At 38.7% G+C, this 27,234-nt stretch overlaps 1 protein-coding gene across 1 annotated transcript; it reads right to left on the bottom strand.

Moving 5' to 3' along the window:
- Window positions 1–12,148: 12,148 nt before the first annotated feature.
- LOC117635679 (glycosyltransferase BC10-like) lies at window positions 12,149–13,358 on the bottom strand. Its single transcript, XM_034370018.1, has one exon. It carries the CDS (start codon window positions 13,315–13,317, stop codon window positions 12,202–12,204), a length of 1,116 nt encoding a protein of 371 aa, XP_034225909.1. The 5' UTR covers window positions 13,318–13,358; the 3' UTR covers window positions 12,149–12,201.
- Window positions 13,359–27,234: the final 13,876 nt, after the last annotated feature.

Genomic DNA, 27,234 nt, shown 5'->3' with positions numbered 1-27,234 from the left:
GAATTATAGAATTCCCAACTATCTGAGTCCCCGACACCTTCTCCGTTAGGTACGCGGACGGGGCCTGGCGATGGGCCCAGGTGTGCCACCCTTGGGTCCTCGAGGTTGACAGGGATAGGGATCGGCCTTGGCTGACGGTCCGAGATGCGATCCCGGCAATCTTGGTAGATCCGGACTGGCTCATGAGGCCGGTCCTTTGGTGGGGGAACGCAAAGGGGTCGTGACGGGGGTTGCTCCGGATGAAGGTGGTCTTTTCCCTTGCGGAGCCTAGAGTTGGCCGGGGAGCTGTGGCTGGAATGTGCTGGCTGGTTCAGCTGACTATGCCCAACGTTCTGGGTCAGGTCTTGTTGGGCATCCTGGGCACGAGTCCTCTCCTGGTTCCGCTTTAGAACACGAAAGTCATGCTCCAGCTCAGCATTCCGGGTATGAAGATGTTCGTACTTCTCCGACATCTTAGTCATACTATCACGGAGGCGCTCCACTTCTGCCTGGAGAGAGGCGTCTCCCGGAGATTTCCTTCGGGAAGTACCCTCGCGGGGGGTCTGGTGCTGGGTATCGCGGCTATCCTCGGTCGGCATAGCAGAATGGGGGGTGAAGAAGAGGCGACGGGGCCTGAGGGGTGAAGGAGCCAGCTGGGCTGATAGAGAAAGAAGGGATTCAAGTGTCGAATTCCCACAGACGGCGCCAAACTGCTGATGCTCAAAATGGCTCGGCCACTATTTGAGTCCAACTTAGTGATTAGAGGTACTAGGTCTTCAACAGGGAAGAGGGCTGAAGCCCTTGGGTGAAATGGATTGGTAAGACCTGCAGAAGGTAAAAAGAGGAGAAGAAACCGTTAAGCTTCGGACACCGGTGTGGTGCCGGCCGAAGGCTCTCCGATGCCTAAGTCAGTTACAGGTAGTAATTCTGGCAGAGTAACAGTGAAAGTAGGGGAATGGTCTCTCTGTTTTACCTGGGTACTGTTCCCTATTTATAGGGAAGTGAAAGTGGGGGCTTTGCACAAAGTTCCAATGTGGGACTTTGTGCAAGCCGTTGTGGTGGCGACACGTGTCATGGATATTAGGTTTGGCATTTGGGAGCTTCGGCAGGTGTCCGGCACCTCGGAAGTGTGTCTTCCTTCGGCATGGGAGAAGGTGTGGTTGCCTTGGTGCTAGTCGCTTTGATGCTGGGTCTGCTCGACCTCGGAAGTGTGTCTTCCTTCGGCATGGGAGAAGGCGTGGTTGCCTTGGTGCTAGTCGCTTTGATGCTGGGACTGCTCGGTTCATTATGGTGTAAACAAAATCCACTATGAGTAATCCCAAAAGTTTTGATCATTCAACAAGTCCTTTTTTCAATTGCATAGAAAATATTAGAAATGTTAAAATTAATACACATTTGTGTCTTAAATAATATAAAAAAATCTAGAATAATGGAGAGTGAGCAAACCTACTTAGCAAAGTTGGTGAATCCAAAATACAATGGTATCAAAGTATATGCTTTAGTATAAAATAATCGAAGTACTGTAATATAATAAACTAACTGACTAAGCTATGTGGTTTAGAACTCTCCTATATATAGGCAGAGGCGGCATTGAGCAGGAGCAAGGTGAGCAATAGATCAGGGCCCCTCCGTTTCATGCAGCTGGCACCGTTCCATCCATGCAGCTGGCAGAGGACGCTTTCCTTGCGTACCATGGCTAGTACCAGACTTGGCCACGCTTAGAGCACCTCTACCGCTCCACCCAAACCTTGGCAACAGCCCCCCAAGCCCAGTTTCCCCCATCTGTCGTGCAGCCTGAAGTCCGGGCAAGCCTTGGAGTCCACCAGTCCGAGCAAGTTCAAGGGAAAATCTCGATTAGGCTGTAGCCTGAAGTCGCTGACGTCATGCCTGACGTCACGCTGAAGTCAACGGCTGAAATCAAATTTTTCTTTTCCATTGGCGAGTGAAATGCACCCAACGGGAAGACGCCACGTGGCGCTTCCCAAACGCTCCAATTGGTTTTTGTCCAGAAATCCGACGGACTTTATTTTTTTGGCTAAAAAAATTGAAAAAAAATCCAATTTATTTTTAAAAAATTTTGGATTTTTTCCCTATAAATACCTAACCATTTTATTCATTTTGCACACCAAATCTTCATACAACTCTTCTTCTTCCAATATTTTTTACTCTCCACTCATATTTTTCTACTACTTTTCATCTATATCAAAAAATCGAAGCTAGAGGCGCCTGGACAACACAGAAAGATATTGTGTTGTGTGAGTGTTGGGTGAAAGTTAGTCATTGTCCGGTCACGGGCAATGAGATGAAGTTCTGTCATATCTGGAGAAAAATTCATGGAGAATTTGCTGAAAGATTGGGTTCGCCTCGAACGGAAATGGCCTTGGCTATTATGTAGAAAATATTGAATAAAGAGTTAGGGAAATAGAGAGATGCCTGGGCAAAAGTAAGGAACAATATTCGAAGCGTTCAAAATCTAGCCGATGAGGTAAAATATTTATAATTGCCGTTTTATTCAATTTAATGTAACTTTTTTTTTTTTGCTTAATCTTTTTTTTCTTGCATTTCCAAATTGTTTATATTTTCTTCTATATTCATTTTTTTTCCTGTGCATTTCCAATTTGTTTATATTTTCTTGCATTTCCAATTATTTATTTTTAATAGATCCTACAAGCACAAATGTGGTTCGGTGCCATGGGGCAAGACAAAAAAAGTTTCCTGAGTCACCAATGTTGGGAAGTTATGAAGAATTGTTCGAGATTCAAAATTATTTCCACTAGTCCGCCGGTTGTGTTGAATAAGACACAGCTCCACGATTCACTGGCAACCGATTCGCCATTGGACTCCCCAGTGGATCAAGACTCACCACTCCCACGTGTGCCAAGACCTATTGGGAGAAAGGCGGCAAAGACAAAGAGAGGGAGCACTTCGAACAATGAATGTACACAATTTTTGGAGCAAACAGCTAAGAATGGCGCACTGAGAATTGAGAGAGACTTGAAAAGAGAAGAAGCGGACAAGGCACAACATGAAGCATTTGCAATTCAAAGGCAGCAGGCACAAGAACAAGACATGGAGGATAGAGAGATGAAAATCATGGCCATGGATACAAGTCATATGTGTCTTGAAACAAAGTCCTATTGGAAGTTTAAACGAAGGGATGTGATGAGAAGAAAACTTTTTCATGACGACGAACCTAGCATTAAGGATTGGTTAAATGATCAAAATCATTACGTGTATTGAAAGATTTGCCATATGTATTAATTTGTTGTATTGTTTCCCTTTCATTCAATAAAGAAAGCATTAAATAATATGACTATTTATTAAAAATATTTGCACATCAAAACAAAGTTTAATTAAAAACAAACCTTAATTTATTGGAAACAACACACAAAACAAAGCATAATTAAAAGCATAATTCCAAACAGATCACACACAAAATAAAGCATAATTCCAAACAAAACATTAATCTTGATTTTATCCACTATGATTGCCTTTCATCTCTCACAAGTGCTCGATCAAGTCAACTTGACGTCTCTCGTGAGCTTATGAAGATGGCATTTCCTGATAACGATCAATCATGGGGTTGTTGTATCGACCATCCCGAATTAACAATTCGTGCTCCATTGGTTGTCCATTTGGTCCCATCGGCCTTTCATAAATTCTTGTCAACGCCGTGTTCATGGGACTGGGTTTGAACACCTCTAGTGAAAGGACCCGACCCAAATTCAACTTTGGAATCTGAGTCAAACCCTGTGCGTATCCGACACCTGGCGAATGCGTGGCACAAATAACCAAACTGCCCTTCTAACTAAAAACCTAGTTTTCTAGCAACTAGACTTCTGCCGAAAATTCGGCAGTCTCCCTTATAAATTGAACGTTTCCAAAAAGTCCCCACATGTCAACAAACATTTATATATGTATCTCAATCGTTCAACATGCATTTAAATATATTCAAACAATCAAACATCATAATATTATGGCCTTCGGCTTTAATAATTCGAATAAATCATTCTACTACAACATTCAAATCAATTCTTATAACATCCCCAGAACAGTGTTAGATTTCATAATAACTTAACTGGACTACCTTTTATTACCTGATCTTGTGGCTGCACCTTGTAACACTAAGCTGCCTACGTACCCTTACTAAGGGATCAAGCCACACTAGTTCTTTCAAATACTCGTATCAATCATATCCGAATATAAATACGCCAAACACTGAACTCTCTTTAGTTTAGTTCAAGAATACCTCAGAACTGAAATTCTCTCCTCCTAGACGTACCCCCATTCCTGATCCGTCAATCCCATCCTCGTAGGCCTCGGAGACACCACTTCTATCCTAGCCTCAATCCTTGTAGACCTCGGATATACCCCTTCTATTCGAGCCGCAATTTCCCCTCTCGCAAGTCTCGGAGATACCCCTTCTATCGGAGCCGCAATCCCCCCTCGCAGGTCTTGGAGATACCCTATCTATCAGAGCCGCAATTCCCCCTTCGCAAGTCTCGGAGATACCCCTTCTATCCAAGCCACAATCCCCCCTCCCAGGTTTCGGAAGTCCCTAAAGGTTCTAATATGCCTAGGACACATGTCTTGTGAGTTTGGTCTCGATCGGACGGTCATATTTATCATGATCGGACGATCATATTGATCACGATCGCACGATCATATTGATCACAATCGCACGATCAGATGGTTACTGTAAACCTAGCCCTAGGGTTGGCATTTTCGGAGTATCCGGGACTTCATTTTATGATCCTGGAATTACCTAGATCAACATATATGAAATTGACTATGATCCAATGGTTCAAACGTATCGAACCCAGAAATCGCACAATAGGCGAGATCCGTTCAGGGTTCAAACATTATCCGATTTGAGATACGCAAAATCATACGCGCTCGTGAGGACCAAGGAATCATTCTGGGACTAAATGTGGCCCCCACTACCTTGCCCACGCCTCGCCCATGCGCGGCAGCGCGTGGGTGTGCAGATAAAATTCTGGCGGCTGGAAAAACTCCAAACCGCCGGCCAATATTTCTGGCCTAGGTGTAAAACATCATTTGGAGACACTTTTGTTCTTGGACCTACCCCGAAAAGTCGATGGAAATGGCCGGAATTGGAGGCCGAAAACTGACATATTTTCAATCGCTTATTTACCCTTCAAAACTCAGAAATTTCTCCTATCCAACTCAACCAGCAGCTAGAGCACCACGAGAAGATGAAAAAGCATACCTGGATCGCAAGATTTGGCCATCGGAAACACCCAAACGAGCTTCTGAAAAATCTGTCAAAAACTGTCCAAAAACAGCCCGGATTCCTTCAATTTCTGGCCAACAATGGTGGTTCCAGCGGCTGAGGTTGGTGGGATGAGAAGAGGGAGGTGTCCCGGTTCTTTTGGGACTGGTGTCACCCAAAACGGAGGCGTGTGGGGACGGTGGTGGAGGAGAGAAGTTGGTTGCCAAAAGAGAGAAACCCGAAAAATTCCTGCTGTGTCGCAAGGAGTAAGAAGAGAAATAGGGAGGCTCGAGTACTTTAACGATACTGTAGCAGTAACAAATTTTAAAATTCCCATTACGTCCTTTTACGTTTCTTGACCATTCCTCCTTCGTTACAACTCGGAATCGGGCATGCCGCATGTCTACGAACTAATTTTGACGAGCCCAACGCAAGATATAACTCAATTCCCCAAATTCTTTCACGAACAAAAGTCAACTTTTAAACCCTTTAAAATATTCTCGAGGTAAAATTGTCTTTTAATTGAATAAATTAATAATTAAATATTGATTAAGGATCGGGTTGTTACAAACTACCCCCTTATAAAAAATTTATCCTCGAAATTACGTACCTGTCACTTGAAAAGGTGAGGGTACTGGGCCTGCATCTACTACTCGAGTTCCCAAGTCAGCTCCTCCATAACTTGATATGATGGGAACTTAACGTTCCACATTTCTTGAACCTCACACCCTCCAAGGGAATCATTCTAAAAATCTCACTTACCAATCGCATCTCAATATCCTCGGAGCAAATATCCACATCATATTTCTACCAATATTATGTCATTCTAAGCCTTGCCAACATCATCCCCTATATGAATATACATAAGCTAGTCGGGTTTAATATTTGCAACTTTTATAACATTCCAAAAGCTGGCCTTTGAACCTAAAAACCACTAAAATACAAACTTAGATGTTGGTACACTAGTACCTCTCTCGACATTTGTCCGCTGTCAAGAATGACACAAACTTCACCCAAAATCTCTGTTGGATCAGTTGTCCCCATCAACATGTAACTCTAGGAATTACAAATTTTAACTTTTTAAGACTCTTATTTTCCTCTTTTGTTAGAATTGACAAACGATATTGCAAATATATTTCTTCGAAGGAAGTACCAGAAAAGATCACCTTTACCAAGTTATAGTCATCATACACTCCACCATGGTTATAGGCAACTTTGAATGTTGCACCCCTACTGCAGAAAACACCTGGACTATCTACCAGATCTTTCATAGGTAACTTCCTAAAGTACTCTCTCCGCACCCCACCATGACATAGAAGTATAATTAAATGCCTACAAAAATATGTATTCCTGTGTGACTTTCTTACTTTAACTTCCTCTAACAAATTCACTATTTGATCGTCTGAAATCATTTGATCAATGTCATCTTTAATCATTGATGGTCAAATTTGAGTTGTTTTTGGTGGTGAAACTGCAAGAGCAGAGGCTCAATGTATTTCTTATTGACTTAGTCTCCTTTGAATACCTTTTTTGGGACTGAGCAAAGCCAAATCCTCATATATGAATCCAATCCTGTCTATGTGTATATGAGGCTTCCCATCTCTATAGATGAGATTACTATGTTCATCTTGGCGATACTCCTCTGCAATGTACTCAACTTCTCAAGAAATCAATCTACTACTAAGCCCTTTGCCTTAGGTATGATGAATGAAAACCTAGCCACGTAGTTGGGCACAATAGGCACAGTACATGGGTGCACAAAATGTATCAAGTTTCATGAATTTATATGTTAGAGAACTTATACTCTCCACTCTTGTTCATATTAGCTAGGGACCCCACACGGATAAAATAACACTTCACCCACTTATTAAAACATCATTTCGCTGAAAACCTTGAAACTAAAATTTAATCTACCACCATAGGCATACCCATTCTATTTCGATTAATACTTGGTTTTCGTTTTGACCCACATAACTCCGTCAATTCCTTATACTACTGTCGATACCTCGTGTCATCATGGTGACGCACCCTCGCAGGTCTCGGTAACACAAGGTTGACACGAGCCACCTTCCTGGCAAGATTCAGGGAATCCGTCCTCGCTCCCACAGTCCGGATATCCCTAAGACTCTTGGGGCAACTATCAAGCATGTTGACCTAATCGAGAGCAACCGATTTATTATGCTTGGGTACCTAGGGTGGTTTTAAGAAAATATGATTTTCCTGAAAAAGATTGGAATTTATAAACTACTTCTTAACTAACCTGAAATCCTGCTGCCATCTAATCCAACAAACTATCTTCGTCCTTATTTCCAAATTATGTAAAACATTCTCAACTCGACAGCATATAATAAGTTATTGAACTCATGCATTCCTATTTATACATAAATTACCAAACAATAATCCTGTTGAAAAATATTGAATGTATAGTTCGTCCTACCACCTATGTATACCTATTTATTTCCGTCAATTCCTCGTGTCACCGTGGTGACACGTCCTCGCCGACCTGAGTAACACAAGGTCGACTCGAGCTGTAAACCTCGCAGGATTTAGGAGACACTGGGTCAGCCTGATCCGCAATCCTGGCAAGACCCAATGGGCACTAGGCCCACCTGAGCTGCATCCCTCGCTCCCACAGTTCGAACATCCCCAAGCCTCGTGGGGCAAAAGTCAAGCATACTGACTTAACTGAAGACAATACTTAATACACTTGGTCCCTTCGATTCCCATAATCTCCTTGCCAAGCAATTGGGCAATTCTTCCATTGCCAGTGCATACAATCGATGCTTCCAATCATTCCTGGGAAACCTCGAGCCTCGGCTTTTTGTACAAGCCTTCAGAGGTCTCTAGTCGTAAGATTGTGAAGGTACTCCCTCTTGTAGAGATTTTCTATTGCATCACAGAATCTCACCAAGCACTCTAGGATAGTTGATTTTCCCATCCGCGCAATCTCATCCACCTGCTCTGCAGATGCCCCATAAGCAAGCATCCGTAAAGCAGTTGTAAGTTTTTGCTCTAGAAGAAGACCCAAAACCCCAACAGCATCATACTTCTGAACGAAGTACGTGTCATAATTGCAAATATCATGCATGATTTTTTGGAACAAATAAGGCTGCATTATATATCTATCTCGAAAATAAGACACATGATATAACGAATTTAGGATAAAGTAATCTTCCAAGAGATTCTTACCCCGAGGCTGCCTATGTCTGTCCACGTTCGGGCCACGACGACGGTGGTGTTGCCTTGATTCATTGAGCATACACACTGCTACAACCATTTCTTCCTCCTCTTCATCGACCTCACGATCTTTTTCAGCACGTCTGCGCCTGATTTCTTCATCTTCTCGCTCTTGCCTCTCCAACAGCCTCATCATGTTGGACATTGAGAGTAGAATGTGTTTTGTAAAATCTGAGAAATGAAAGAATATAGAAGATATGGTGTGAGAGATAGGAGTTTAGGGTGCAGTTTTATAGAGGGATTTAGAAGATAGAGATGACATGTGGAGCAATTTTAGAAGATGAAAATCTTATCTGAAATATGAGATTAGAATTTTTTAATAAATATCCAAAAATCTTATCTGACATGGGACACGTGGCACAATTTTAGAGGGTAAAAATCTTGCCTGAAATATGAGATTATAATTTTTTTTAATAAATATCTGAAAATCTTATCTGAATAAGACACGTGGCAACCGAAAATCTTATCTAAAATTTGATGGACACGTGGCAACCAAAAAATCTTATTTGAAAATTTAATTAGAAAATTTTATCCGAAAATGTTATCTGAAATTTTAGGTGAGAATTTTATAATAAATAGTGACACGTGGAAACTGAAAATATTATCTGAAATTAATGGTTTAAGTATATAAAAAAAATAGAAAATAAAGTAGAGTGAATAGTGTTTGCCCTTGCCCTTACCCTTTGGAGTGGAATCAAAAAAGGAAAGACTGCCACTATTTACGTGAATAGTGTCAAACTTGCCCTTACCATTTGGGGTGGAGGTGCTCTTAGGTTCAACGTCTCTCAAGCCCATCAAGGTTGAATGAGGATGGTCTAGCATGGTCAACTCTTGGATTAACAAGAATTTTATATATATAGGGTAATGATTTCCTCACTCCAATTTTATCCACTTACACTCCTTTTTAGTTATAAAATAAAGTATAAGTGGATAAAATTGGAGTGGGGAAATCACCACTCTATATATATAAGTTTATAGTTTTATATATTTATTTATACCGGATTCTTTCCATTTTTTAATCCCCAAATTTAGAAAATTAGGACCCAGATAGATTAGCATTTCATTAGTTCATGAAGAATATTGAACCACCATCTCAATCCTTATTGCATTACTAATCTTATTTATAAATCATTGACTTTTTGTTTCGTCATGCATGCTCTGCGGTATAAATTTTTTATTGGTTAATCAGATTCTTTTCACTAAATAAATAAACTAGTTCTACAATTAATATGCTACAAAAATTCTACGAGCCAATTAATATAAAACTGAAACTTGTTGCTTGAGATGATCTTAATTAACGTGATGCATGTTTGCATTATGCGCATCTACAAGGTCAGTTTGTCAATTCCCTTTCTCGTAGCCAAGGAGATTTAGAGAGAAAGAAAAAAAATATATGTATGTTAAAATCATTTTTCGTCGTGGCTATTTTTGAAAAATAGACCGTTTCAATCCAAACAAAGTTTGTCAATTCCTTACGATTTTTTTTTCAACGATCTAAACTGTCTATGTTTTTTATTATTATTATTTTTTCAGTTTTACTATTCTCATTATGATTTTCATCTGTTTTTAGATTTTGTTATCTTATTTCGGGGGGTTTTTTAAAAAAAAAGGCAAAAAAGGGGGAGGAGGATTTGTGAATTCCAATTAATTATAAGACCACGGAAATTGAGATGTCAACATCGATTTGGTTCCTTCTCTCCCATCCACCTTATCAGCGCCATTGATACAAAGCTTTTTCAAAATTGAATTATGAGCTAGCAACCTTCTCTCTAACTTTCTTCTTTGGACCTTTTCCATTTTCTTCATGGCATGTGTCATTATCCTTACACTTAAAACAATGTAATTAATGCATCACACAAGCTCATTTTTGTTTTTCCAATTTATCTTTATTAATGCATCACACAAGCTCATTTATTACCACCTTATTAAAAAAATATGTAAATAAGAAAACGACAATTTTATTTATTTATTTTAAAAATTATCTTCTTCTTTTTTTTTTCAAAGAGAACGTTTATTTGTTTTTTTTTTCCACAACAAAAATGACAATAAACATAAATATTAATAACAATAAACCTATCATAAGAAAAAAACAAAACAGTAAAACATAAATAACAATAAACATAACATAAATATTATAAGAAGCAAAATAAGCAAAAAAAAAGAAAAAAGAAGAAGAACAATAAACATAAATGAAAAGAATCAAAAGAAGCAAAATATTATACGGACATTAATAACAATAAACATATCAGTAAAAGAAGCAAAATCTGTTTTCTAGAAGAAAAAAAAGGGACATTAGACACGTTTAAAGTAAAAAAGGTGATAAGAAATGAAGTTTTAAAAAGATTAATTTCTTTTAAAACAAAAAATTTAATATATTTAATAAGAGTAAACTTGAAAAATAAAAATTAGTTTATGTGATACATTAATGACATTGTTTTAAGTATAAAGAAAGTGACACATGTCATGAGTTAAATGGAGAAGGTCCAAAGAGAAGGTTAGAGAGAAGGTTGATAGCACTCCCCTTTATCTATTACCATCATAATAACTCCATGGGCTGATAATTTTAAAAATTATTTAAAAATAATCTTCATGCACTTCTCTTCAATAGGAACATAGAGAGAAAAAAAATTGCTTAAAGAATAACTATTTTGAATTTTTTATTATAAAAATAATTCTTCGAAATTGATTATAAAATAAAAAGATAATGTAGGGTCAGATGTCAAGACAATAGTGTGTTAGCCCAAATGCAACGTGTGATGTGAGTGAGTGAGTTGCTAAATATTAAAAAATAATAATAATAATTAAAGCCGCTAGCGGACTAGGCCCTGGATTTGACGACCACGTGTTTTCTGCTCTAGATAACATTCATAGTACCTGACCCAAACAAAAAACATTTCTTTTAAAAAAATCTCAACATACCTACTATACCAAGCAACATACTTAAAGTAATTTTTATTTATATTTTTGGTAAAAAGTTAATACCTCTTTACCAACCCTGATGTAAATACATGCAATTCACCTGCCTAGATTTACTAGGTACCTTCCACCTACCTCATTTCTTTTTCTAGCCGACAACGTGACACATCATTTTTCCCCTTTACCTTTTCCTACCTTAAATCTTACATAACAGAAATGACGTATGACATGTAAAAAGTTAGAGCTAAAATTTTAATGTTTATGGGTCAAAATGTAAAACACACAATTTAATTATACAATCCTTTTTGGCTATTGAGATAATGAAAAAATTTGGATGGGGAGGGAGGACAAGACGACTTTTGGCCTAGGCCCGACTATGCCGCTACCCAATACATGACATCTATTATGTCGCGTGACACGATGAATGGCAGACATTAAAACATGCGTCAACTACATAAGAAAAAAGAGCCAAAGTTAGTCAATTCCCACGAAAACAAAACATTAAGGTCCTTTTAAGTTTGTTAAAGGGCAAAGCTTTTGATCATTGACAATCGCTTAGTTCGGCCGTAGGAGAATCTATAAAGCCAAAACACTACCACTCATAAAAGTCTAAAAAGAGACATTGCACCTCTTAGGCTTAACCAAACACGTTTTTCCACTTTGGAAAAACCAAGAAACTCACCCCAAAAAACAATAAATGAAAAATATATACATTTTGCTGCTCAAACCCACCGGGTTTGTCCCGGTTTTGTTTTGTTTTTTTTCCTTTTTGTTAATAAATTCATTTTTAAATTACAAACCAAAAAAAAAAAAAATCCTAAATATGCCATCGCATCTTAATCCTTGAAGATGACGTCATTGGCCATACTCATCAACGGTCCAATCGCATCCTGCGGGAACTTCCTTGCGAACAGAAATGGGTCCCGCCGTTCTGTCAAAGACCAATCAGAGCCGTTGCCGCTCTCCTTCTCGTCACCGTATTTCGGCCTGTCGTTTCTCAAGGTGGTGATCAAATGGGGCCCCAAGTCGGAGGCCTGATACGTGCGGGGGTGGCCATCGAATCTCCCGCGCCAGTCCACGTGCGTGAGGGTAGCGGGCACACACCCGCCCGGTTCTCTCATGTTCAGGAAGGTAGGAAAGTAATTTTCCTCAGGGTAACACGTGTCCCAACGCTGGCACGGTAGCTTGAACTTGGACCAGAGCTGGTGGTCACCCACAACCACCCTCGCATGCTTCCGCTTCAGGATCCAGAATTGGGACCCGATCCGAAACTCCTCCAGCTTCACCTGTGGCAGCATTGCGTCCTCCCCACGGGCCGCCCACCTGTCGTACGCCCCGATCTCGTTGTCTAAAATCTCGATGAAGCTCTTCTTTGATCGAGCGAGGGTTTGGTACGTGAAGTTGAAGGACCGGATGGGGATACAAGAAGGAGAGAGAAGCGCGAACATGGCGTTCTTGGGGTCATCGAGGAGGGCGTGGGCGAGCAAACGACGAGTCGCGGAGATGAGAGTGGAGGTGAATCGCTGGGCGGGTTGGGAGGGGATGACCCGGTGGGCGAAGACGCCAGAAAACGGTGGGTCGTAGGGGAATCTCGGGTCAGCGTGGACATATATAGAGAAATGGGTTTTGGGGGTTTGGTTGAAGAAGCATTCCCAGAGAGGGGAGAAGGGAAGAGGGGTGGTGGTTAGGAAGAGGAAGGCGATTTTGGGACGATCGGAGCAAGGCGGGCGAGACTTGACACGGGTGGCGAGGTGGAAGAGCGAGTCGTCATCTAATGGGAGGGATTTTGGCGGTGAAATTAGGTTGATTTTTTGGTAGGTTTTGGTGAGTTTTAGGGATTGGGGGATTTGGGTGGGGATGGTGGTGGTTGGGCTTGTGATGGTGAAGATTATGGTGAGAGGCAAACAGAGAAGAAAGGCGCAGATGAGAGAAAATGGCGTTGGGGAGAGCATGGTTTTGTGGTTGAGAGAGAGAGAGAGAGAGAGAGACAGTGACTGGTATTTTTAGTGGAAAATGGAGAGTGAGATTTGGTGGAAGAAGATGAGGAGCATGGTGATTTACGGCGGGGATAAGATTGATGACAACCTAAAAGCGCTTTTTAAATTACTTTTTAACTTATTTTAGAAATAATTTGTTGTCTTTTGTTTGGAGGATATAAAGGGGATTTAATGCTAAATAACCTGGTTGGTGAAGAGGTATTAATTTTTTTACCAAAAATATAAATAAAAATTACTTTAAGTATGTTGCTTGGTATAGTAGGTATGTTGAGATTATTTTTAAAAAATATTTTTTTGTTCGGGTCAGGTACTGTGAATGTTATCTGGAGCAGAAAACACGTGGTCGTCAAATCTAGTGCCTAGTCCGCTGGCGGCTTTAATATATATATATATATATTTATTTATTTTTTTTAATATTTAGCAACTCACTCACTCACATCACACGTTGCATTTGTGCCAACGCACTTTTGTCTTGACATTTGTCCCCACATTCTCTTTTTATTTTATAATCAATTTCGAATAATTATTTTTATAATACAAAATTCAAAATAGTTATTCTTTAATCATTTTTTTTCTCTATGTTCCTATTGAAGTGAAGTGCATGAAGATTATTTTTAAATAATTTTTAAAATCATCGGCCCGTGAAGTTATTATGATAGTAATAGATAAAGGGGAATGCTAGCAACCTTCTCTCTAACCTTCTCTTTTGGACCTTCTCCATTTAACTCATGACATGTGTCACTTTCTTTATACTTAAAACAATGTCATTAATGTATCACATAAACTAATTTATATTTTCCAAATTTATCCTTATTGAATGTGTTGGTTTTTTTACAACTTTATTACCACCATATTAAAAAACATATAAATAAGAAAAATGAAAATTTTATTTATTTATTTTTAAAAGTGTCTTTTTCTTTTTGTTCAAAGAGAACATTTGTTTTTTTTTTCCACAACAAAAATGACAATACACGTAAATATTAATAACAATAAACATATAAGAAGAAAAAAAAACAAAACAGTAAAACATAAATAATAATAAACATAACATAAATAAATAATGTATGTATATTTTACTAAGAAGATAAGTAAAAATAAATAAATGTTTCTTCATAAAAATTTTAAAATGTGTCTTTTTAGAGAATAGGTATATTTAATTTTTTTAAATAATAGGTACATTAGTTTATTCTAAATTTGATTATTTAAGACATACGACCAAAAAATATTTATTAAAAAAAGAAATAACTTATCCTAAAAAATTCCTAAATTTAAGCCAATTTAAAACACCATTTGAATCTTAAAAACTTAATGAAATGGATAGTGGCCAAGTAAATATGTTGAAAGTATATTCAACACGATAAATGGACAAACAACAATTGCCAAGACAACTCAAATTTTAAGGAGGTGTATTTGAGGGATCTGTAAGTTACAATAAATAAAATTGTAAGCGTCATTAGGTAACTTGCTAAGTTGAATCTTAGTCATCCGGTTTTTCTTATAAAAATTAAATTTTATTTATAAAAAAGTAAATTGATGGGCTGCAGGTAAGAAAAATTAATTTGAAGGGGAAAAATCAAATTTACTATTTAAAAAACGTTGATTGTGTGAGTCTCACACCACATCTGAGAGTAAAAGCTTTGTCTAATAATTTAAATAAATTTGAGTCTCCTCATTCATCATCAATTAGTTTTGGATCAAATGTTACATTCTAATATGGTATAGAGTAAAATTATTCCCATATTGGGTATAATAGTCACAAATGCTCCCATGTCCCCCGGCGTATCTTGTCTAGGTGTTTGAGTGTGAATTTCACATTAGAGAATGAAAACATTACCTAATAATTGAAATGTCTTGAGTCTATTCATCTAATGTCAATTGATTGTATATTGCATACTCGCATTTTAATTATATAAAAAAATCTTATCCTATCAACCAATTTTGATAGGACCCGACCCAAATTTCACTTTGGAATCTGAGCCGAACCCTGTGCATTTCCGACACCTGGCAGGTGCCAAACACACTTGATGAAATTGCCCTTCTAACTAAAATTCAAAATTTCTTTTTAGGGAGTCCCCTCTGTAAATTGCTCGTTTCCCAAAAATTTACACCTGTCCGAAAAAAAATTCATATCCACAAACGTTCAACATGCACAATGGTAGGACACACACAACCAACAACAAATCTTTATGGCTTCAGGCCTTAAAACCCTAGGGCAATTTTAGAGCAATACTAATCAATTTAATTTACAGGAATAGTTCGATTACAATAGAAACCCTACATAGAGAGAAAAGGATGAATCGTGGTGATGATCGCTCGGTGGTGGTGCTTTGGTACATGGCTACTGCCTGGGGGCGCAAAACATTTAAAAATGTGAGTGGACAAAAGAAAGTTTTGAAAAATATAATATCAACATACTAACCCCACTGTTAAAACATTTGAAAATTCATTTATATCCATGTTCTATATTCGTACAAAAATCAAGCATGCATATCTATATGCATATAACCGATCATACATTCAGTCAAATCATCAAAACCAATTAAAAGCATTGTAAAGAAAAAATTCCTTTTCCCCCTAGGTGTACCTATAATAAAACTGTCAATTCCATGATTTTATATTTATTTTCCACATTATCCGTCAATTCCAAGTGTCATATAAGCGACACATCCTCTCAGGCGTTGGTAAAACAAAGTCAACTCGAGCCGCATTCCTCGCTCTCAGGGACACTTGGTCAACCTGAGTCGCATTCCTCGCTTCTCAGTGTTCGGATATCCCTCAGACTAGCGGAGCAACTGTCAAATGCACGCTGACTCAACGAAAGGCAACAAGGATGTCTGTGGACATCATTATAACCGAAGGCAACAATTTATCCGAAGGCAACATTTTGGGTACCTATGGTTGTTTAAAAACCTTTCCTGAAAAAATTATAATTCTATTTCTCATTAAATCCTTAAATCCTGTTATCATTTCATTTTCTACCTTCCAAACCATTCACGTTTACACATAAACAGAATTTAATAAAAATATTTGGATTTAAACTCATTGCTTGGAAAGAAAAATCATAAATAATTCATTCTAGAGAAATAATAAAAATTTTACTGCACAAAATTCATGTATAAAAGAAAAGTCCACTCACTGAGCATCTGAGCTAGTTTGACCCTTCGAGGGTCCTTCCCGTGGGTTCAATGAAGCTCGAGTACCTATTTAAGCAATTAAAACATTTAATTAATAAAATAGCTCAACCACAATTATTTAATCAAAACCTTGTCCCCTGACCTCAAAAGTGCGTATACTTAACTTAAGAAGGTTCCTAGGCCCATTTTCAACATTTTTGACAGGTGGAATGGTCTGAAAACACTCAAGATTGAATACGCGATTAATTTCCCATAATGGTCAAACCGGTACACTGTGGGGTCCACGACCTCCGATTACCAATCCGAGAGTTCCTATAGGTTCAACACACTTTACTAAACATGCTCTGCAAGTTTGGTCCGAATCAAACGGTCGAATCGCTCGTGATCGTACAATCGTACGGTTACCGTTTACCTAAACTTTGAATTATTGAATTGGAGTATCTAGGACTCCAATTCTCGATCCACGAATTTCTACACGATGCTAGAGGTGCCTAGATCAACATATTTGAGAATGAAGTAATGTGCGATATCCGATCGACAGTCAAACGGTAATCAAAATGAAATCCGAGCATACCTTCCGGCTCAGGATGACGTGGGGATCATTTTAGGACCAAAGCCCAACCTTGACACCCGCTGACGCACACCACCGCCAATGGGTGTGTAGAGCCATTTTCCAATGATTAGAAAACTCCAAACGGCTAGCCAATATTCATACTTGCAGATCAAGAACATCAAGGGGAGTAACTTTATACCTTTGCTCGAAGATCAATTCAACCGTTAAAACCCTCGAATGAATGATTTTGTCTTTGAAAAACCTAGAAAGTTTTGGGTTTGGATTTGAAAATTACTACTTGAAATTGGGTCGGGTCTTTGAGGGAAATCACATAGGGAAGGTAGGGGAGTGTTTTGGAAGTGATTTGGTGGTGGGTGATGGCCGGAGTTGGCCGGAATAGGCGTCGGTGGCCACTGTTTGAAACAGCCCATTTTTCGGCTCACTTTGGCTCGAATTTTGGGTTTAATTCCTTGGATTTGAGGGCTGGAAATTGGTATGGATGTGTAGAGGAGAGAGAGGCGAAGAAAATGGGACCAAAATTATAGCCGGAGACTGCCGGACGTGGCCAGAAATGCGGCCGGATGCCACTAACATTGCGACTGGCTGAACGGAAGAGAGAGAGAGAGAGAGAGAGTGTGTGAGGTTTCGCGTGAGATGAGAGAGAAAGGGAGATCTGGGTTTTAAAAAAAACTGAGTTCGAAATAATTACGATTGTGCCACTGGCCTTCTTTTGGTCGTAACTTCTTCAATATAACTCCAATTTGAGCCCACTACGTCTCTATGGATTCATCTCGACGCTCTAAGCAACAGTACTACTAAAATCCCCAGATTCCTTCCGGAACAAAAAGTCAACTTTTAACCCATTAAAATATTCTCGGTGTAAAATTGTCTTTTACTTGAATAAATTAATAATTAAATATTAATTTAGGATCAGGTTATTACAATCTACCCCCCTTATAAAAATTTCATCCTCGAAATTTCATACCTGTCACTCAAAGAGATAAGGGTACTGGGCCGACATCTGCTCATCGGGTTCCCAAGTGGCCTCCTCCACAGCGTGAGTCCTCCACAGAACTTTCACAAGTGGAATTTCTCAAGAACGTAATACTTGTATCTTCTAATCCAAAATCTGAATGGGTTGCTCCACATTACTCAAATCATCCTTCAATTCTATTGGTTGCGACTCCAGAATATGATAAGGATATGAACTCCAGAATATGAGAAGGATATGAAATATACTTTCGAAGCATGGAGACGTGGAATATGTCCTGTAAGCGAGAAAGTTTCAAAGGTAAAGCAAGTATATAGGCTACTGGGCCCACACGCTCCAAAATCTCGTATGGCTCGATGTAATGAGGGCTTAACTTTCCCCACTTTCCAAATCTCACTACACCTTTCCATGGCGACAACTTTAAGAATACCCTGTCACCAACCTCAAACTGAAGATCCTTCCTTGAGCCTTTCTCTGATCAATTTGACCTTCTCCTTTGTTGCCTCAATATCTTCTGATACTTCCAATCTCTGCTCACCTACTTTAATAAATTGGAGTCATACATTGTCATCCATACAAGGCATTGTAGGGTGACGTCCCGATGCTTGATTGATAACAATTATTATATGCAAACTCCATGAGAGGTAGTTTATCATTCCCATCGCCCCGAAACTATAGCGCACAAGCTTTTAACATATCTTCCAAGGTTTGAATCGTTCTTTTCGACTGTCCATCAGTCTGGGGATGAAATGCAGTACTCAACTGCAATTGAGTCCCAAAAGCTTCATGTAACTTTGTCCAAAAATAGGACGTAAATCGAGGATCTCTGTCTGACACAATAGATACTAGTACCCCATGCAATCTTAAAATTTCAGCAATAAAGATTTTGGCCAATTTATTCAGAGTATAAGTTGCTTTCACCGGCAGAAAATGAGCTGACTTGGTGGGTCGATCCAGTATTACCCAAAGTCCATCATGATTGCTCCATGTCCGAGGAAGTTTGAACACAAAGTCCATAGTAATGTGCTCCCACTTCCACTCAGGAATCGGAAGAAGTTGCAGCAACCCCGTTGGTTTATGCCGTTCTACCTTGACCTGCTAACAAATCAAACATTTACTTACATATTCTGCTATTCCCTTCTTCATGAAAGGCCACCAGTAATGCTCCCTCAGGGTACAGTACATCTTTGTGCTGCCAGGATGCATGGCGAAGGCTGAACAATGAGCCTTCTCAAGAATTTCCCTCTTTAGAGGTTCATCCCCAAGTACATACAATCTTGTTCCTACCATCAAAGATCTATCCTTCCTCACCGAATAATCTATTCTTGTACCATTCTCGACTTCCAACCTTAATGTGCAGATTAACGGATCATGCATTTGGGCTTCGATAATTCTTTCAACCAACACCGGTCTTACGTAGAGCAGCAAGTAAAGCTCCCTGATCATCCAAACTTAACCTAACTCTCGACTCCTCAACTCCACCAACAATGGAAGATACTTCCCTCGGAGATAAGCCAAGGATCGAGATGACTTCCTGCTAAGAGCATCAGCCATAACATTAGCTCTCCCAGGATGATGTTCAATGACGCAGTCATAGTCCTTTATCAATTCTAACCACCTCATTTGTCTTAAATTCAATTCGTTCTGGGTGAACAAATATTTTAAACTTTTATGATCTGTAAAAATTTGGCACATTTCCCCATATAGATAATGTCGTCAAATCTTTAGGTCGAACACCACTGTAGCAAACTCCAAATCATGAGTAGGATAATTCAACTCATGCTTCTTGAGTTGCCTAGAAGCATAAGCGATAACCTTACCATGTTGTATCAACACACAACCTAACCCATGTCGTGATGCATCACTGTAGATAACAAAGTTTCCACTATCATTAGGGAGTGTCAATACTGGAGCAGTTGTCAACCTGGTTTTGAGTTCATTGAAGCTTTCTTCACATTCGTTCGTCCATTCAAACCTAACTCATTTTCTTGTCAAACAAGTGAGATGTGTCGCTATACTAGAGAAACCCTCCACAAAGCAACAACAATACCCAACTAGCCCAAGAAAACTTCGTACCTCAGTGACATTAGTTGGTCGTGGCCAATTTACCATTGCTTCCTCCTTTTGGGGATCCACATAAATATGTTCCCCAACAAACTCCCTCTGTCTAACCAGAACTGACATTTGCTAAACTTTGCATACAACTGCCTCCTCCTTAAAGTTCTCAGCACAATTTCTAAGTGCTTCATATGCGCCTTTTGATTTTTAGAATACACAAGAATGTCATCTATGAATACAATCACAAAGCGATCCAAGTAACATTGGAACACTCTGTTCATGAGATCCATAAATGTTGTTGGAACATTAGTCAGTCCAAAAGGCATCACTTAAAACTCATAATGGCCATACCTTGTCCAAAAAGCAATCTTAGGTAAGTCATCTTCCTGATCCGCAACAGATGATAGCTTGATCTCAAATCAATCTTAGAAAACACTTTAGCACCCTTCAACTGATCAAACAAGTCGTCAATGTGAGGCAATGGATATCTGTTCTGCACGGTGACCTTATTCAATTGTCTATAATCAATGCACAACTTCATGGTGCTATCCTTCTTATTCATGAACAGAACTGGTGCACCCCAAGGAGAAAAACTAGGTTGGATGAAACACTTGTCCACCAACTCCTGCAACTGAGTTTTCAACTCTCTCAATTATGCTGGTGCCATTCTATACGAAGCCTTAGAAATAGGATTTGTTCTTGGGATAAGTTCAATAGTGAATTCAATATCCCGCTCCGGACATAATCCAGGAAGATCTTCTAGGAACACATCCAGAAACTCCCGTACCACAGGAATATCTTCCAACCGCAATCCATTACCCCGTACCACAGGAATATGCTGAGTCATATTATAAACCTGGCCGGATGCATAGAGGAGAGAGAGAAAAAGAAAATGGGACCAAAATCATAGCCGAAGACGGCCGGACATGGCCGGAAACGCCGCCGGAAGCCATTGACGTTGCGGCTGGCTGAACGGAAGAGAGAGAGAGTGAGGTTTCACGTGAGAGGAGAGAGAAAGGGAGATCTGTTTTTTTTTTAAAAAAAAAAAACTGACTTTGAAATAATTGCAATTGTGCCACTGGACTTCTTTTGATCGTAACTTCTTCAATATAACTCCGATTTAAGCCCACTACGTGTCTTTAGACTCATCTCAATGTGCTCTACACATCGGTACTACTAAAATTCCTAGATTCCTTCCCGAACAAAAGGTGAACTTTTAACCCATTAAAATATATATTCTCGGCTTAAAATTGTCTTTTACTTGAATAAATTAATAATTAAATATTAATTAAAGATGCATAGAGGAGAGAGAGAAAAAGAAAATGGGACCAAAATCATAGCCGAAGACGGCCGGACATGGCCGGAAACGCCACCGGAAGCCATTGACGTCGCGGCTAGCTGAACGGAAGAGAGAGAGAGTGAGGTTTCACGTGAGAGGAGAGAGAAAGGGAGATCTGGTTTTTTTTTAAAACTGACTTCGAAATAATTACAATTGTGCCACTAGACTTCTTTTGATTGTAACTTCTTCAATATAACTCCGATTTAAGCCCACTACGTGTCTTTAGACTCATCTCAATGTGCTCTACGCACCGGTACTACTAAAACCCCCAGATTCCTTCCCGAACGAAAGGTCAACTTTTAACCCATTAAAATATATATTCTCGACGTAAAATTGTCTTTTACTTGAATAAATTAATAATTAAATATTAATTTAAGATTTGGTATTACAAATTGTGCACTAAGGGAGGTTTAGCAGATGCACATTTTAGATAAATTCTAAAATAAATTGTAGCATCATCAATCACATATAAAATCGAATTCTTAACTAAAAAGTGGGAGAGTTTTTTTAGTTGTTTTGGTAGGGCATTAACTTTTCTTTGTTCTTCAATTAAAAAACCTCCATTGTAGTTAAAATTGTTAAAATCTAAAAATATGAGAGAATGGTATGAGAGAATAGAGAGAGAGAGAGAGAGAGAGAGAGAGAGAGAGAGAGAGAGAGAGAGAGGGAGAGAGAGAACTACAAAGCAATTTTCTAGTTTCTCCAACTTGATTACTTTGTATAACTTACAGAGGAATTTATACAAGAAGCAGGCTTGCTAACGAAGCTCAATATCAAGTAGGTAGATTGCAGTTGGTCTTGAGCTCCTAGTCCTTAATCCTGGAGATTGCAGCAGCCTCCCAAAGTCAGGCCAACCTCATTAATAAAGCCAACCTACAGCTAGTCTAGTTAACACTCTCTACCCCCCTCCCAAGTTGGTGCATAGATATCTCCAATGCCCAACTTCACCAATGAGTTGTCGAATACTTTGCTAGAAACTATCTTTGTTAATATATCAGCCAACTGGTCTTCTGACTTGACAAACGGGAGCTGAATTTCTTTGGCCTCAAGTTTCTGCTTAATGAAATGTCGATCCAGTTCAACATGTTTAGTGTGATCATGTTGAACTGGATTGTGTGCAATGGATATTGTGGCCTTATTGTCATACTGCAAGTGCATTTCTAACGTAGGAGCATATCCAATTTCTGTAAGTAATTTCTTTAGCTAAAGGAGTTCGCAAATTCCTTTGGTCATACTTATGAATTCGACTTCTCCAATAGATAAGGCAACTACAATCTATTTCTTACTTCTCCAAGTAACCTAATGTTGATAGTTTATCAGTAACATTCCCCGCCCAATCTGCATCTGTATATCCACTGATATAATGATAATCATTTTTAGAGAACATAAGTCCTTTTCTTGGTGCCGACTTTAAATATTTGAGAATTCAAAGAACCATATTCATATGTTCTTCAATTGGATAATCCATAAACTGACTAACAACACTCATAGCATACGCGATGTCAGGTCAGGTATGACAAGTAGATCAATCACCCTACAAATCTTTGATATATTTCTTTGTTATTGGGTACTTGATCAAGATACTTTCCAAGATGGTGATTTTGGACGATTGGAGTGTCCATTGGTTTGCAATCTAGCATTCCTGTTTCCGCCAACAAATCCAGAACATACTTTCTTTGGGAGAGAAATATGCCTTGCTTCGATTGAGCAACTTCAATGCCAAAGAAGTACTTGAGTCCACCAAGGTTCCTCATTTCAAACTCTTTGGTGAAACAGTCTTGCAGCTGAGAAATTTCTTGCTTATCATTTCCAGTAATAATCATATCATCATCATAGATTATTAGAGCCGTTACCTTTCCTTCATGGTGTTTTAAGAATAGAGTATGGTTGGAGTTAGTTTGCTTAAAACCATAGTTCTTCATTGCCAAGGTGAATCGCCCACACCATGCCAGGGGAGATTGCTTCAATCCATACAATGCCTTTCATAATCTGCAAACCACACTAGCATAAGCAGATGTAGCATATCCAGGTGGAATATCCATGTATACTTCTTCTATGAGTTTTCCATGCAAAAGGCATTCTTCACATCGAACTAGTGGAGAGGCCAATCAAGATTTGTTGCAATGGACAATAGTACTCTAAAGCTGTTAAGTTTTGAAACAAGGCCAAGGGTTTCTACATAGTTGATACCATAAGTCTCTGTGTATCTTTTTGCCACAAGTCTTGCTTTGTAGCGTTTAATAGACCCATCAGCATTGTATTTCACAATGAACACCCATCTGCATCCAATAGTCCCTCTTCCCTTGAGGTAATTTTTCCAGCGTCCATGTCAGATTTTTCTCTAGAGCCTTCATCTCCTCTTTCATTGCTAGAACCCATTCCAGATCCTTCAATGCTTCAGTCACTTTGGTTGGAATGTGAATAGCAGATAACTCATGTACACGGCCCTTGAGAGGTTCTGACAATTCTTCAGTAGACACATAGTTTGCAATTCGATACTTTGAAGCTTTGCCATTATCCGAAGAATAACGAGTTGACGGTTTTCCAAGGTTCTGTCTAACAGGTAATTGGTATCTATTAGCGTCATCATCTAAATTAGTAGATGTAGTTGAAGCACTTACTGCAGGATTATTCGTAGGAGATTGATCAGTGGGTACTGTGAAGTGAGGGTGGTCTTCGTCACAATCATCGTTGTACCTGGAAAAAATATTGTGGTCACTACTTCAAGCCAACCGGTCGCTAGGTTCCAAGCCACATGTCGTTTTTGGGCAGGTTGTATTGCATGGCTCACTGCTTCGAGGCCATCGGTTGCTGGGGTCTTCGCGATCGGTCATTTTTCGGTAAATGACTTGTCACTGGGGTCTTTGCGACCGGTCGTTTTGCTCCAGTCTTAAGTTTCTGAATTTTCAAGAGAGTTCCAAGTCTGTGCTTCTCTCTGTATCTCCCCTTAAAGCAGTGAGTTGGACATCGGGTCATGGAAGAACATCGCAAACTCTATAAAAGTGACATCCAAGGTGACATATGTACAGCGAGTCGGGGGATGATAGCACCGATATCGCTTCTGATGAGTGGCATTGTCAAGCCCCAGACTTGGGGGTCGGTGGGGTGCGTGAGAAAAAAAAAGAAATATAAAGAAAAAGAAAGTAACCTTTTAAAATAAATTTCTCTTATAAAAATAGCTCCAAAATCTTACAACTTTACAGTAGGTAAATAAAGCTGTATCACTCTTATCTAATTCAGTCTCAATTGGTTTAGTCCTTGTCTTACCCTATAATTCATCTGCAAAATTAAACAGGGTGAGGGATGAGCAACCATCGCTCAGTAGGGACATGAGACCTTACACAGTAGCTAGATTGATATAAATAAATTAAGTGACATGCAATCACACAGCCAAATATCACATTAATAATACTAATGCATGAATGCTCTTCATCTACTCTTGTTAATTCATATAGCTGGACAAACAGACATGCACGTCCCATACCATGCTTATACCACTTAGTCCTGAATGCCCGTTTATATGAACTAACCCCCATCTCAATCATCCCATAATTCCCCTTTTGTTAGTCATCTTGTCTAACTCCTGTCGTCAGTCCCGAATCACCTAATAAAAACCACGTGCACTGTAGGATCCCTGAGACTTGGTACCTGCCAAGAGTTAGACTCAACTACACAAAATACTATTTCCATTACCCTATTTTCTATCATTATTTCTCCACCCAACGTCACCAACTAATTTCCATGACATGATATAATTATGCACTTCACATATCCATATATCTCACAACAATGTAACAGTTAAAACATCACCAATGTATATATATAATTATGCCAACATTATTCAACCAGTCAAGAACACATAAACATTCCAGGAAAAACCTTCAATTGCAACAAGAATATTAATCAAATAATCATATCACGCATAATATAGTGTTCACGAAATCTAATTAAATCAATCTCTGTAAAGGTCCCCAAGAAACCCCTACCTCAATTCCAAAGTATAGCTCCTAAAACACATGCAAAGCTTTCTATCTCCTCCAATATCATCTTTCCTTGCATCTCTCTATTACCTTGCATTTGCCGCATGCAAATCTCTAAGTTGTTGTATTGAATTAGTAATGAAGTAGGGTCCTATTTATAGTACAAATAAGAGTCGCTTAAACAGTACAAATAAGAGTCGGCTACAGATGAGATAGAAAGGAAATGTCGGCATATCAAGTAGGTGGTGTCAATTGTTAGAAAAATATAAATATTTATATTTAATTTTTTAATAATTGAATGGATATTAAATTGTGGGACCCATGACTTTAAGTACATGACTTTTATGAATTGGTATGTATCAATTGGGAATAGTCATGTTCTTAATCGAGGAAAAATGAAATATTATTTATTTTGTTTTTGAATAAAATAATAATACTTTATGTGAAAAGTTGCATTGTTTCATAGAAATTGAAACATTGCACTTCTTGGCTTAAGTTGCATTGTTTCATATGTGAAAAGTTGCATTGTATCATAGAATTTGAAACATTGCACTTCTTGGCTTAAGTTGCACTGTTTCATAGTAATTGAAACATTGCACTTCCTGGCTTATGGATTCAACATGAAAATATGCATTTGTTGATATTTTTCAGTCACATCTTTTATGAACATAGGCTTTGTTGCCTATAAATAGAGAAGGTCCTACAACATTTCATTCATCCAATTGTCATCCAACAATAGTAGTTTTTAGAGCATTCATATATTTTTAGAAATATAGTGAGTTAGTAAGAGAGAATTCATACACAAGTTTAAGTTCGCTTTTCTTGGGGATTGTAGTGCTTGCTTCAACAAGAAGTCGATCGTTGTATCCTGGGAGATGTTTGCCAAGAAGTCGATCGAGTCTAGAACTTGGTTCGTCTTAAGGAGATAAAACCAAGTTATAGACTCGATCATCTATAAAGTATTCTTAACATTTACCATGTCGTTATTTTATTGTATTTATTTCAAATTTATAGTGAAGTTTTATTTTCGAAATTTTGTAAATATAGCAATTATCTTTATATTTTATGTACTTAAGACGAAATTATTGTGGTTTAGTTGCTATATTTGAAGTATAACACAAACTTATTTTTTACTTAAACTAGTGGGAACAATTGTTGTATGTTTATGTTAAATATTTCTTTGAGTTTGGGTTTCCTTGAGAAGAGTAAACGAAAGATGGTTAGTATCTTTCCTTGAATACTCGTAGTCAGGGAAGCAAATAAATGTGTTTGTGTTATAAAATGAACTGGAATATATGCGAATATTGAGCTGCACGTAAAGTAGATGAGACACAACATTTAACGAGGTTCGGCTATGCCTACGTCCTCGGAGAGCAACAGCAGTAACTTTTCCACTATATAAAATAATAGGGCTACAACTTTAGCGTTTACAATATGTGTGGCTCACTGAATTTTCTCTCTTGGAGAATTTCTCTCTGCTCTCTTTCCTCTCCACTCACTCACCCTCTTTCTTCCTTCTCTTCCTCTTCTCTAAGCGCCCTCTTCTCCTGATGGAGGTATCTATTTATAGGCCAAAGACATTGGCTGTTCACTTCACAAGTATTTGGCTTCACTTGAATAATTGGCAGACAAGCATCATTAATATTCTTCAATCAATTGGGTAGTGGGGCTTGCCATTTTGGGATCCACATTGTTGACTTTACAACACTCCCCCTTGGAGACCACAAATGATATGTCGGTTGCATCATTAAAGACTTGCTTGGAGAAAACCTAGTGAGGTAGAAAACTGATGGAAGGAAGAAAGAAGAGTACAACAA

The sequence above is a fragment of the Prunus dulcis genome, chromosome 7, assembly GCF_902201215.1.
Source record: "Prunus dulcis chromosome 7, ALMONDv2, whole genome shotgun sequence".
NCBI lineage: Eukaryota > Viridiplantae > Streptophyta > Magnoliopsida > Rosales > Rosaceae > Prunus > Prunus dulcis.
The sequence above is the reverse complement of the archived record's forward strand: the minus strand, read 5'-3'. Positions and strand labels throughout refer to the sequence as shown.

Bases quoted from the DNA above. Each gene is read 5' to 3' on its own strand.
- LOC117635679 (XM_034370018.1), bottom strand. From the start codon at position 13,317: ATGCTCTCCCCAACGCCATTTTCTCTCATCTGCGCCTTTCTTCTCTGT.